The sequence below is a fragment of the Panthera uncia genome, unplaced genomic scaffold, assembly GCF_023721935.1.
Source record: "Panthera uncia isolate 11264 unplaced genomic scaffold, Puncia_PCG_1.0 HiC_scaffold_1075, whole genome shotgun sequence".
Lineage (NCBI taxonomy): Eukaryota > Metazoa > Chordata > Mammalia > Carnivora > Felidae > Panthera > Panthera uncia.
Genome location: NW_026057673.1, coordinates 1 through 12,339, shown reverse-complemented (window position 1 = coordinate 12,339; position 12,339 = coordinate 1). Strand labels below are relative to the sequence as shown.

Genomic DNA, 12,339 nt, shown 5'->3' with positions numbered 1-12,339 from the left:
GAAGAAGTGCCAGTATGTGTGAATTCATGTGTCCAGTGAGGGAAAAAGCAGGGAAAGAGTTAAAATATCTGCTCTTGGTTTCTGGATGAAGACACCGGCAGAGCAGGCTGGATGTACTTGCTGAACACAGACAGATCCAGGTCCTTGAATGGGCACTGGCCAGGTTTTTCTAACCTCCTTCCCTTCCTTCTATACCTTAACTTCACCTCTAACCCAAGCCCTTAAGTCCTTGAGGACCTTCACAAACAGACCCATTGCCTGGGACTGGTAATTTGCATAGGTCCACAGCCCCTATTAAGTACATGCAACTTCACTGTAAGGGTCAAAGTCTTCCGGATCTGAGCACTGTGCTAACGAGTTGTAGGATACTAAACCGCTCCCAGGGATCAATCAAGCAAGGCTCATTGATGTTGGGGATTAGTTCCTAGGTTAACATGAATAAACTTGTCCCCTGAACCCAGAGCAAGGTCACTAAGTGACCCATTCAGGTAGCCCCAAGGCTCACTGGTGCCTAAAAAAAGCAGACACATCTGAGTGAAATGCTAGAATTAAATGTTTGAAAATCAAAGCAGTTAGATTTAGGCCAAAAGCACAGGTCCTACCCATCTGGGGGGGGGGGGGGGGGGGGGGGGGGTTTGGGGACCGGGCTGGGTTCTCCTCAACGGTCTTGCCAGGGGCAGAACCTGGCCCCATGGAGATATCCCTCCTCTTCAGAGAATACATTTCTGCCTGGCTGAGATTTGTTAAGCACATTAAAGAGAAACCTCCTTGAACCTGGGCTGTGCTAGAAGGGTCCATCCAGTTTACTGCTTAGCTCCTGCCAGGCCCTTCTCCTGACTGATGCACTGATCTCTAAGACTTTATGTGGCTAGATCCTAGAACAATAAATAGTCCCTTTCTCAGCAGGGACCCCTTTGAAAATAAAAAATACAGTTTTTGCCTTAAAAGGCTCATAATCACTTTAAAAACTATTTCAGATGTTCACAGCCCCAGGCTGAAGACCCCTGTCTTTTGGAATGCTGGTTCTTGGACCCAGTGCCCTTATATGGCATCGGGGTAGAGCCCTAAATTGTAAGATGGCTGCTGCAGAATGGCCTGTGAATTCATGTGGATTCAACCTCTACTGCCCTCTGTTGGCCATGAGGAGGGAGGATAGGTTAAAACGCTGGATTCCTTCCTGGCATTGAGATGGAGACAGACGTTCTGCCCCAGAATGGCAGGGGGCACGGGTAAAGTTTCAGCAGCTTTCACCAGAACCTCTACAAGGCTTACCTTTCCTTGCGGTGGGCTGGGGATAAGGGGATACACAGGGAACCACCACATGAAGTCAAAGCACCACAGCATGGGTCCTGAGCCCCTGAACATTAGTCAGGTGGTCTGATTGCACAGGACAGCACCATCGATCCTCCATTAGGTATTCCCCTGGCTGCAATCCCTAGAGGCAGAGGCCACCCTGGCCCTTAACTTAGAAGGGCAATAAGGCAGTTGGGAAAGTTAGTGAAGGCCCACAGCTGGGCAGAACTCCACATCACAGAGCTCCACATCACTTGAGACATTGATTGTATTTGTAGGGGGTTAGGGAAACAGTGGAACGAGAGACACAAAACCAGGGAGAGAGCCCAGGCGTTGCAGGTGCCGGGACCCCTAGAACTCCTCACTCTCGTCCTCGCCGTCCATAGACTCTGTTCCCACTTCTTCATAATCCTTCTCCAGGGCAGCCAGGTCTTCTCGGGCCTCAGAGAACTCTCCTTCCTCCATGCCCTCACCCACGTACCAGTGCACAAATGCCCGTTTGGCATACATCAGGTCAAACTTGTGGTCGAGGCGGGCCCAGGCCTCGGCGATGGCCGTGGTGTTGCTCAGCATGCAGACTGCCCGCTGCACCTTGGCCAGGTCTCCCCCGGGCACCACGGTGGGCGGCTGGTAGTTAATGCCAACCTAAGAAGAAACAGCAAGTAGTGTAAGCCCTGGGTTCTGCGTTCCCTGGAAGGGGTTCCCATAACTGGGAAAGGGGCCGGTCAACCGGCGTGTGACATTTGCCAGGCTGCAAGAAGCACAGGGATAACGGAACAAGTTAACCACCACCAGAAAACAAATCCAGAATGTGGGACTTTCAAGATGGTAAGACTAGTCCCTTCAAAGTCAAAACATCAAGAAAAAGGGTGGATGTTTTACATTAAAAGATTTAAGAGATGGGGGTGCCTGTGTGGCTCAATTGGTTAAGCGTCCAACTTCGGCTCAGGTCGTGATCTCACAGTTCGTGAGTTCGAGCCCTGCGTCGGGCTCGGTGCTGACAGCTCAGAGCCTGGAGCACGCTTCAGATTCTGTGTTTCCCTTTCTCTCTGCCCCTTCCCTGCTTGTGCTCTGTCTCTCTCTCTCTCAAAAATAAACATTAAAAAAAAAAAAAAAAAAAAAAGACTTAAGAGACAAATATAATGCCTAATCCTTGATTAGACTTAAGAGACAAATATAATGCCTAATCCTTGATTATACCCTGACTTTGAAACACTGACTATAGAGCACATTTGTGGAAATTGGGAAAGTTTGAATACTGACTAGGTATTCTTACTTTAGAGAAGTGTTATTAATTTTGCTAGACACAAAACAAACTTGTGTGTAATACCTATGAGTTTATATGGATCAGCAAAGCAAAAATAAAGGAAACCTAGCAGAGTCAGATGTTGAATCTAGGTAGTGGGTATATGGTTGTTAACTAATCTCTCCACTTTCCTATAGTTTAGAAAATAGTTTTAAAAAATAGAAAACCTTGGGAAAATCTACTTTAGACATTGCTCTATTCAGAACATATAAATACATTTCATATTCAGTGTTTGGGGAAAAAAAAAAAAAAAAAAAAAAAGGTCAGCTTCCCCCTTAATGCCTCTAATGAGAGCAAGCTTACTATTTCCTGAAGGCGGTCTACTCTTCCTCTGAGTAGCTAAAGCTTTCCTAATATGGAGCTGGGAGAATCCGCCTCCCAGACTTCCTACCCCTGGTTTCTAGTTCTGAGCTATAGGACAGCTCTCAAAACTAGCAAGCAGCTATTATCTTTATGACCAGGAGTCCCTGCCTCGCCTCCAGTTGTGGTCACGTCTGCAACAGTGCAAGGAAGCTGTGTGTTTTTCTTAAATGCCTCAGCTGCCACCTTTAATCTTTCTAATCGCACACTGGAACAAAACCCATAAAACTTAAAACTAGGTCATATGCCCAGTACCCTCTGGGAATGTAGACTGACGAAAGAACGGGGCATATAAACAGATTCTTCCTCATTACTCCTCAAGAGATTGCATTCATAGACTTCTGACCCACGTCTTGCCCATTATCTGAATGGTAGGCTTTTCCGCGCTTCCAAAAGCACTCCCTTCCGAGGAGACGGATTCTGTGGGTATGTCCCTGGCACATGTCAACGACGGGTTCCCTGACCTGACTGGCAAACCTAGGGAGTGCCTATTTGCCAGGCTAAGAGACACGAAACCTACTTTTCCCTTTGTAAGGGCAAGCTTTGAAGTCAAATAAAAAAGTCGTGATTTGCCCGATTCTCCCCATCCCTAGCACTTTTGTTTCCATGCTCTGGGGCTCTCTAGGAATCTCCCCTCTAGCAGGCACGCAGGCAGCATGCGAACCCCTCCTCCCCCGCTTCATTCCCGGCTTGCCTTGAAACCCGTGGGACACCAGTCCACAAACTGGATGGTGCGCTTGGTCTTGATCGTGGCAATAGCGGCGTTCACATCCTTGGGCACCACTTCTCCACGGTAGAGCATGCAGCAGGCCATGTATTTGCCGTGGCGAGGGTCACACTTGACCATCTGATTGGAGGGTTCAAAGCAGGCGTTGGTGATCTCTGCCACGGACAGCTGCTCGTGGTAGGCCTTCTCGGCTGAGACAATGGGGGAGTAGGTCACCAGGGGAAAGTGGATGCGGGGGTAGGGCACCAGGTTGGTCTGGAACTCTGTGAGGTCCACGTTGAGGGCACCATCGAAGCGCAGGGAAGCAGTGATGGAGGACACAATCTGGCCGATGAGCCGGTTGAGGTTGGTGTAGGTGGGGCGCTCAATGTCCAGGTTGCGGCGGCAGATGTCATAGATGGCCTCGTTGTCCACCATGAAGGCACAGTCTGAGTGCTCCAGGGTAGTGTGCGTGGTTAAAATAGAGTTGTAGGGTTCTACAACCGCTGTGGACACTTGGGGGGCGGGGTAGATGGCAAATTCCAACTTGGACTTCTTGCCATAGTCAACAGAAAGCCGCTCCATCAACAGGGAGGTGAAGCCTGAGCCAGTGCCACCCCCAAAGCTATGGAAGATCAGGAACCCCTGAAGCCCGGTGCACTGGTCTGTCTAGGGTAGGAGAGAACACTGTTAGGGTACAGATGGCCTATCACCCGCCCTCCCCCCCCCTTCTGACAACGCTCTTCTGTCTGCAAGGCTACTGTGATGCAACTACGACAGTATTCACTTCTATATTTAGAAGGAAAAAAAAAAACTTTGAAGCATAACTTGTACTGAAGTGTATATATTTTATTGCATGTACAGTGAACGGTTTGACAAGTGTGTATACCTATACTACCAAACTAATCAAGATATAGAAATTTCCATGACTCCAGAAAGTTCTCTCATGCTCTTTTGCTTTGCCTCTGTAGAGGTGAGAAGAGAATACCTACAAGGGGTTTGGAGTTCGAGGGGACAGATGACCCAGAAGGACACTGCTGTGTGCATGTGGTGGCAAGTGAGGGGAGGGGGGAGGGGAGGCTCAGGTGGGACATAGGACTCGTAGTCGGAGAGCTGGGCCCTCTCAGCTCAGTAGCTCTGCCACCTGGCTGCAGGAGAGTGGGAGTTGGGGGCAGGCAGTGGTGGTATCCTGTTGAACATATAGGTTCCCAGGCCCCTCACTTCTGAGTGGAACCCGGGAACCTGTAGGTTTAACAAGTACACACGGTAACTTCTGATATAGCTGGGCCTTGGACTAGAAGAGCATCAATCTATACCGGACACATGGGTATCGTAGCATAAAAAACTCTCCATTTATTTGCAATATATACTATCAGTTCATTACATAGTACACCTGAAACTAATGCTATGCCAATTACCTCTCAATAAAAATACATTAAAAGCAGGCTTTATGCAAATTGGTAACAAAAAACACCCCCCACCCCCACCCCGGAAAAACCCTTCAAGAAAATCCTAAGCCTAGGGGGTACACTTTGCGTTAGAAAGCATGGAATCCCATTCCTCAAGTCAATGGAAGTCCTCAGTCTCGACTAGGGAGCAGCAGAGAGTATGTCTGAACAATCCCTCTAGAGGACCAGTGCCAAAGTGCTGGCTCCTAGTTGGCCTCACTCCTGGTTCTCAGTGCCTCAGGCAAGGGATGAGGTAAACTGGGAAGCGGTTAAAAACTAACCAGTAAGCAGGAGTCTCTCCCAGGCATAAAAGTACTGTTTAGGAATCTAAGAACAAGCCAGGCTGCCAAGGCAGCTTCCTCCTACCTGCTGGGGCTAGAGAGGGATCAAAGCTCAAAGAAGGCTTGGATTGGACAATTAGACCTGGCATAGCGAGGCACCAGCAGGCCGGAAGCCTGAGTCCACAGACTCAGGGTAGAACAGGTTATTCGGGCTGCTAGCCCTAGATCCACACCCAGGATACACAGCTCCCCCTAGAGGAAGCCAAGGAGACAGACGAGCGGAAGGAGCCGTAAAGACACGTGGGGTTCCTGTCAGAGCCACAGGCCTGTGGTTTCCCTTTCTTCCGCACACGGCAGGCCTCCCAGGCCAGGAAGGGAGGGTAAAGACACATTGATCGCCTGCAGGTGCCAAGGGCACCTGGTCCGCTCACCAGTTTTCGGATTCGCTCCAGCACAAGATCGATGATCTCCTTCCCCACAGTGTAGTGGCCTCGGGCATAGTTGTTGGCAGCATCCTCCTTGCCAGATATCAGCTGCTCAGGGTGGAAGAGCTGCCTATAAATGCCAGTTCTTACCCCATCTTGAGGGGAAGAAAGAGGGCAAAGGTAAGAGATGCCGGTCTCATCCCCCACAAGGACACAGGCGCTAGGACCTAGGCTGCTAAGCTCCCCTGGGCGTAACCGCAAGACGGAGCGTGGACAGCAAACAGCCTTCCAGAGACCCACTTGCAAAGTCCTTACCTGGGCCTGTGAGGGGGTAGGTCAGGGGCGCCTTTAATAGTCCCTGCCCTCAGAGCAACTTGCACTTGCTGAGGGATCAGAGGATGTCTAAGAGAATCTCACCTTTTTTTTTTTTTTTTTTTTAAAGATTTATTTATCTTGAGAGAGAGCATGCAGAGGGGCAGAGGAGAGAGGGAGAGAGAGAGGGAGGGAGAGAGAGAATCCCAAGCAGGCTCTGTGCTGTCAGCATAGAGCCCCGCGGAGAGGCGGGGAATGGACAGGAGATCGTGACCTGAGCTGAAACCAAGAGTGAGACGCTTAACCGACTGAGTCACCCTGGCGCCCCTCATTTGACTTTTGCTTGGGATAAGAACATAGACTAATGCAGAAAACCCAGTCCACAGTTTACCATCTACAAAGATGTCTTTAGAAAGATGGGAGGAGGGGGAAAGTTTTTAGGAATAGGAAACTGAGGAGATCCAGATGCAGAAAGGAAGAAGCAGAGAACCCCCTGGGAGCCAGCAACAGCCAAGTTCACATAGGTCCACATGCTATTAAGGGGCCCGGTTCAGTTAAAGTTTAGCAGGGGGCCATTAAGAATGTTCTCAGTGCCCAGTTCCTTAGGCAATATTATCCTCAAGAGTCTGTGGGTAGGAGAAAGGAAGTTTAAAGTTTCTGCTTTCATATCCACACTTTTCTGCAGTCTTCATTCTGGGTCTGGTCCCTGACTCAAACATCTGGCAGTCTCCGGGCAGAGAGAGAGGATTGACTGATATCCCCTCTCAGCACAGAAAGCCCCCAGGACCCCTGCTGAAGTCAGAGTCTAGACAAAAGCAACAGACTCCAGTGTTGTTCTTGGCAGGGCGTCGCCTGCATTTCAAGAGCTTTTCCCCTTAAGCACAGCTCCCCACAGACTTTGGGGCTCGCAAAAAAAACATGGGCCAGAGGAGGGGAACCCCCCACAGCACCCACTCACCTATGACAGCAGGCTCCAGGTCCACAAAGACAGCCCGGGGCACGTGCTTGCCAGCCCCTGTCTCACTGAAGAAGGTGTTGAAGGAGTCATCACCGCTGCCCAGTGCCTTGTCGCTGGGCATGGTGCCATTGGGCTGGATGTTGTGCTCCAGGCAGTAGAGCTCCCAGCAGGCATTGCCCATCTGCACCCCGGCCTGGCCCACATGGATGGAGATACACTCGCGCTGTTGGGGGAAGCAGAGCAGTGGTGTGAATGGAGGAGGGAGGGTGTGGGGTGGGGCTTGAAAAGGCCCTGGAAGCACCCTTTTATCTTTCCTCCCTGGAGACCGAGGCCTGGTCTGAAACCCAAAAGACTAGGTTCCCTTTCCAGACCTCCCCACACTGGGAGCCAAACTACCTCATTTTCTTTTCATTTTCTGAGGGCTTGAGAACAAAGGCAGCTAAGCCTAGGTCTTCAGGGGCAGGAACTAGAAGAAACTGATGCCAAGCAGCCAAATCCCACTGCCTCGTGCCCTGCGTGCCGGCTGGGATGGCACAGGAAGGCCAGAGTCTCACACACCAAGATGGGCCCCCCCAGAAGCCTCTAGCGCTGGACCCCTAGGAGGAGGGGTCTCCCCCCGTGGGGACTCTGGGTCCTCCACACCCTGAAGGTGCTGAAGAGTATCAGGTCTGTTGTGGATTAACTGAGGAAGTGGCTCTGGAGTTACAGCCAATTTGAAAGTTTACCCAGAAACTCCCCTTTTGGGGGGCTATACCCCGACTCTGGACACTTGTCCTTGCCCACTGCAGTACAGAGTCCATCCAGAGAAGTACTGCTCAACAGTCACGGAGGCGGCTCACCCCACCTTTCAGCCCTCCTGAGATAACTCCTGCAAGGGACAGACTCTCCTGTCTTCTGGTCCTTCACCCCCAACCCTGAGTCTAGAGGATCTGTCTGAAAGGGCCACACGCTTCCCAGACGCGGAGGGGGTCTTCTAAGACAGTCGGCAATAGTGTGGCAATTTCACCAGCTGTCCTGCAAGACGGCCCCAGGGCCTTTACACGGGCCCGGAACACAGGCGGGGATCAAGATTCCTGTGAGGCCCTGGGGCCTGTGTTCACACCCCGAGCTCTTCGATGTAACTGAGGGACTTCAGGGGCTTGGGCACCAGAAGCTCAGCAAAGGATTTTCCTCCTTAGGCACCAGAAGCTCACGGACACCCCCGGACAGGTCTGGGCCAAGGTCTGACTTCTGGCCGGAGTTGGGCCGCGCAAGACAAAGGCATTCAGGGAACAGTTCAGAACTGGAGAAACCTGCTGGAGTTTGCAGGTCCGCCCAGGTCCGGCCTCCAGCGCGGGAGTGTGACTTCACAGGTGGGCGGGGACTGCAGCTGGGGGCGGGCGCCTCTTTGTCCCGGGCCGCAGCGGGAGAAACCCGGGCGGGTCCAGGTTCCTGACTCCGCAGCGCGCTGCACCGCGGCGCCGGGGTTGGGGGCCCCAGGCTGAGCTCAGCGCGGGACGAGCCCCGCCCGCGCCCCGCCGACCCCGTGCCCCGGCGCCACCTCTATCCGGTCCGCTGCTGGAGCGCGCACTTCTCCAGCTCGCATCCGCCTCTCCCGGGGAAGGGGGCGCAGAAAAGCAGCGCTTGGACGCCGCGGGCGTCCCGGGCTTTCCGCAGAGCCTCCACACCGTGGTCACCGTGAATCCCCGCCAAACTCTCCGAGAAGCCCCGCGCAGCCCCTCACACCCTGGGCTGCTTGGCGCCCCGGCCTCCCCTCTTTGCCGCACAGCCGGCCCCTACCGGGGACCCCCGGGCACCCCCAGCACGCTCTCCCGTGCAGTACCCCGTCACCGTGCACTCCGCGAGTGCCCCCAGCTCCCTCTCACCATGGTTGTTCCCGACAGGTGACGTTTGCGGAGGGTCGTTGACTGCGGACGCGTTACGAGTCTCCAGCAACACCACGAATCCCGGTGCGGAGCGGCTAGTGGGGGTCTTATATATCCCCGCCGAGCCGCCGGCCATGCCTCCCAGCGGCGCTCCCATTGGGCCGCGGCAGGACAGGGCCCGACTCCCTGCTCGTCTTTCATTGGGTCTTGTTCTCGCCGAGGCCCGCCCCCCTCTCCGTTATTGGGCGGGAGCTTATGAAATATCCCCGCCGCAGCCGGTCATTGGGCAGTTTGTAAAACCAAAGGGAGGGAAAGCCTCGGTCGTCCGAGTCCTCCAGGTCTGCTCGACCCTCTCTTTCTCTATGGGGCGTGTGCTGGATCTGAGAGGTTGGAGCTCTGGAGCAATACCCTTATTCCGTTGTTGCCTTAGGTCTTTACACGGGGAACGAGGCGGACCTAGTTCGAAAAGTGCATAAGCCTCGGACGGTGGCGCAGACTTGAGCTCAGCAACCGCTAGAGAAGGAAAGATGCTGTGATGAGAACCAGGTACGGGGAGGCTCTGAGGCGGGAGGAAATGCGGCTAGGGTGGGGGAGGGTTGGCCAGACAGGTGTGGGAGAGAACATTCCAGGCGCAGGTAATTGAAGTTTACTTCCCTTTGTGGCCAGCGCTCCAGGTCAGGTGACTCAGATTACCAAGAGAGCAAAGAGTCCAGGCTGGCTAAAGCAGATTGAGGAGGACTCGTGGGGGGAACATGGCAAAACAAGGTGGGGACTTGAATGTTACTCTGAAGAGTTTGCACATAATTCCACTGGCTATGGGGCACCCTTGAGGATTATTGATCAGAGGGGTGATGTGATAAGCAGTATTTTAGGCAATACATAGATGTTACTGGTGTATTTCTTTTTTTCCTGGTGGTGGTTTCGTATGTTTCCCTGCTAAGGGGCATACACACAGTTTTTCCTCTCCCAAGGTGTTTCCTGGCTGTCTGAGATGGACGTTTTACTTCTAAATACCTGAGCAGAACAAATTAATCCATTTCCTAGTTTGGGAGGATTAACTGGCATTCGGTTTTATCAAGTGACTGGACTCCCCACAATGATTACCCTTAGTATTTGTTCAGCACATTCCAGAGGAACCCGAAGCATCTATCATCTCCTATTCTCACCTCCCACTGGAAAAGTGACTGCACCCAGATTATGCCAGTCAGACCAGGAGACTCGAATTGTTGCTTTAGGAAAATCTGTAGCTGTAATGACTTTCTGTTGATAGAACCCAGAAAGACCCAAAGTTACTGTGTCACTCACCAGTGTGACATCAGATCAGCTGCCCCCTGGATTCCTGCACCTGTTTTTTCCACAAGACTCTAGACATGTCATTCAGTACCCTGAAATATTTTGAAACTAAATGCTTGTTTAGGTGGCTTGGTGGTTTAAATCCTGGGTGCAAAGGTTAACTTCAAACTCTGAAGAGTGTTCTTTGATCTCAACCCTTGTGTTTTATGAGGCTGCCAGCTTTAAAGTGGATGTCTCTGGTCAAGGGATACAGTGAGTGTGGGTGAACATTCAAATAAGTACTTTGAAAATCCTTGTATATACAAAGCTAAGGCATGATTATTCATTGTCACTGCCCCAAGCAAAACAAGTCAAATGTTACATCCCACTGAATGTGGGCATATCGGTGATGAAAATGAAGCTATCTGGGCATAAACTCAAAAAAGTGATAAACTCAATACCATCTCTTCCTTGCCTTGCCCTACTAGGAATTCGTTTCACCAGCTGGTCGTGTCTGCCAGTGAAAAATGCCCTTGGGGGCACCTGGGTGGCTCAGTCGGTTGGGCGTCTGACTTCAGCTCAGGTCATGATCTCATGGTTCGTGGGTTCGAGCTCCGGGTCTGGCTCTGTGCTGACAGCTCAGAGCCTGCACCCTGCTTCAGATTCTGTCTCCAGCTCTCTCTGCCCCTCCCCCACTTGTGCTCTGTTTCTAAAATAAATAAACATTAACAATAAATGAATAAATAAATGTCCTTGGAGGGGCACCTGGGTGGCTCAGTCAATTAAGTGTCTGACTCTTGATTTCCACTCAGGTCATGATGTCACGGTCACGTGACTGAGCCCTGAGTCAGGTTCCTCGCTGAGCATGGAGCCTGCTTGCTCTCTCTCCCTCTCTCTCTGCCCCTCCCCCAATCGCATGGTTTCTTGCTCTAAATAAATAAACACTTTTTTAAATGTCCATTTCTTTACTGAATAAAGTGGACTCTAACCCAATATATTTGAAACAGTGATCCTCAGTCTTAATTGTGGAAATCACACAAACCAACGTTTTCTGGCAATATGCTTCTTTACAGCGCACAAATTAAAATTGGTCTCTTATAAGGTATTTGAATTTCTTTCATTTTAAATTTCTTTTCTTTTTTTTTTTATTTATTTATTTATTTTTGAGAGAGAGACAGAGATGGAGAGCGAATGGGGGAGGAGCAAAGAGAGAGAGAGGGAAACATAGAATCTGAAGCAGGCTCCAGGCTTTGAGCTGTCAGCACAGAGCCCGATGCAAGGCTCGAACCCACAAACCGTGAGATCACGACGGGAGCTGAAGTCGGAAGCTTAACCGACTGAGCCACCCAGTGACTCTCTCAGCAGTCACCCTGCTGATCTCAACTTTAGTGCCATTGCAGACACACCATTTTCACACAGTTCTTCAGGGATTTAAGATATTCTAACGTTTGGAGGGAAAGGCTATGGTCGCTTCTAGGTTTCAAGCCATCTAAAGATGCTTGATAAGCCTGCATTTTTCCCCATATGTACTCCCTCTGCCCTACCACGTAGAATCAAATGACAGTGAATTGAAAGGACAACTGCCGTCCGTCTGTGCAAGGGAGGGGCCGACAAGATGGAGAGGATTTGTGGGAGCAAGAATGTCCTGTTCATGCAGTGGTGAAATCAGGGTAGGCAGGAGGACACTAGGGCCATTCATTCTTGGACTAGTGCCAATACCGTACAGGCAGTACCTGGCTTTCAAATGACTGAATTACTTAACAATTGATGGTCATGCTAGCAAAGTTGCTGAGGTTGGGTGCCTCCATGAGCTCAGTTTTTCCTCCCTATTATCTTGAAATTTACCTCCTCTTTGACGGGGGCAACAGCTCCCTAGGATGGAACCTCCATTTCCACCCAATCCCTATTTCACATCTCATACCAGAAGCCATCCAGGACAAAGTGGGGAAGGGATAATGTATAAACCTACAGGAGTTGAGCACTCTCCCCTCACCTCCTTAGGACCATAAGTGTTCCTAGCCCACATTGTCTCCTCACTGTTCCCCCAGGTCACGGCTCATCCTGGTCCCCAACCTGAAAAAAAGACTGTCTGGGGTCACCAGGTCTGGAATTT

The 12,339-nt window shown here is 51.3% G+C and overlaps 1 protein-coding gene across 1 annotated transcript; it reads right to left on the bottom strand.

The window, feature by feature from the left end:
* Positions 1-1,419: 1,419 nt before the first annotated feature.
* LOC125916747 (tubulin alpha-8 chain) lies at positions 1,420-9,155 on the bottom strand. Its single transcript, XM_049623048.1, has 5 exons — positions 8,955-9,155; positions 7,090-7,312; positions 5,826-5,974; positions 3,654-4,334; positions 1,420-1,938 (listed from the first exon to the last, which is right to left on the bottom strand). The coding sequence occupies exons 1-5, from the start codon at positions 9,153-9,155 to the stop codon at positions 1,645-1,647; spliced, it is 1,548 nt and encodes a 515-aa protein (XP_049479005.1). The 3' UTR covers positions 1,420-1,644.
* Between the last annotated feature and the right edge of the window lie 3,184 nt (positions 9,156-12,339).

Excerpts from the sequence above, each read along its gene's own strand:
- LOC125916747 (XM_049623048.1), bottom strand. The coding sequence starts at position 9,155 with ATGAAAGACGAGCAGGGAGTCGGGCCCTGTCCTGCCGCGGCCCAATGG. Across the intron at positions 7,313-8,954 it reads ACCTGTCGGGAACAACCATG|CGCGAGTGTATCTCCATCCA; the intron begins GTGAGAGGGAGC and ends TTCCCCCAACAG. Across the intron at positions 4,335-5,825 it reads TGGAGCGAATCCGAAAACTG|ACAGACCAGTGCACCGGGCT; the intron begins GTGAGCGGACCA and ends CTCCTACCCTAG.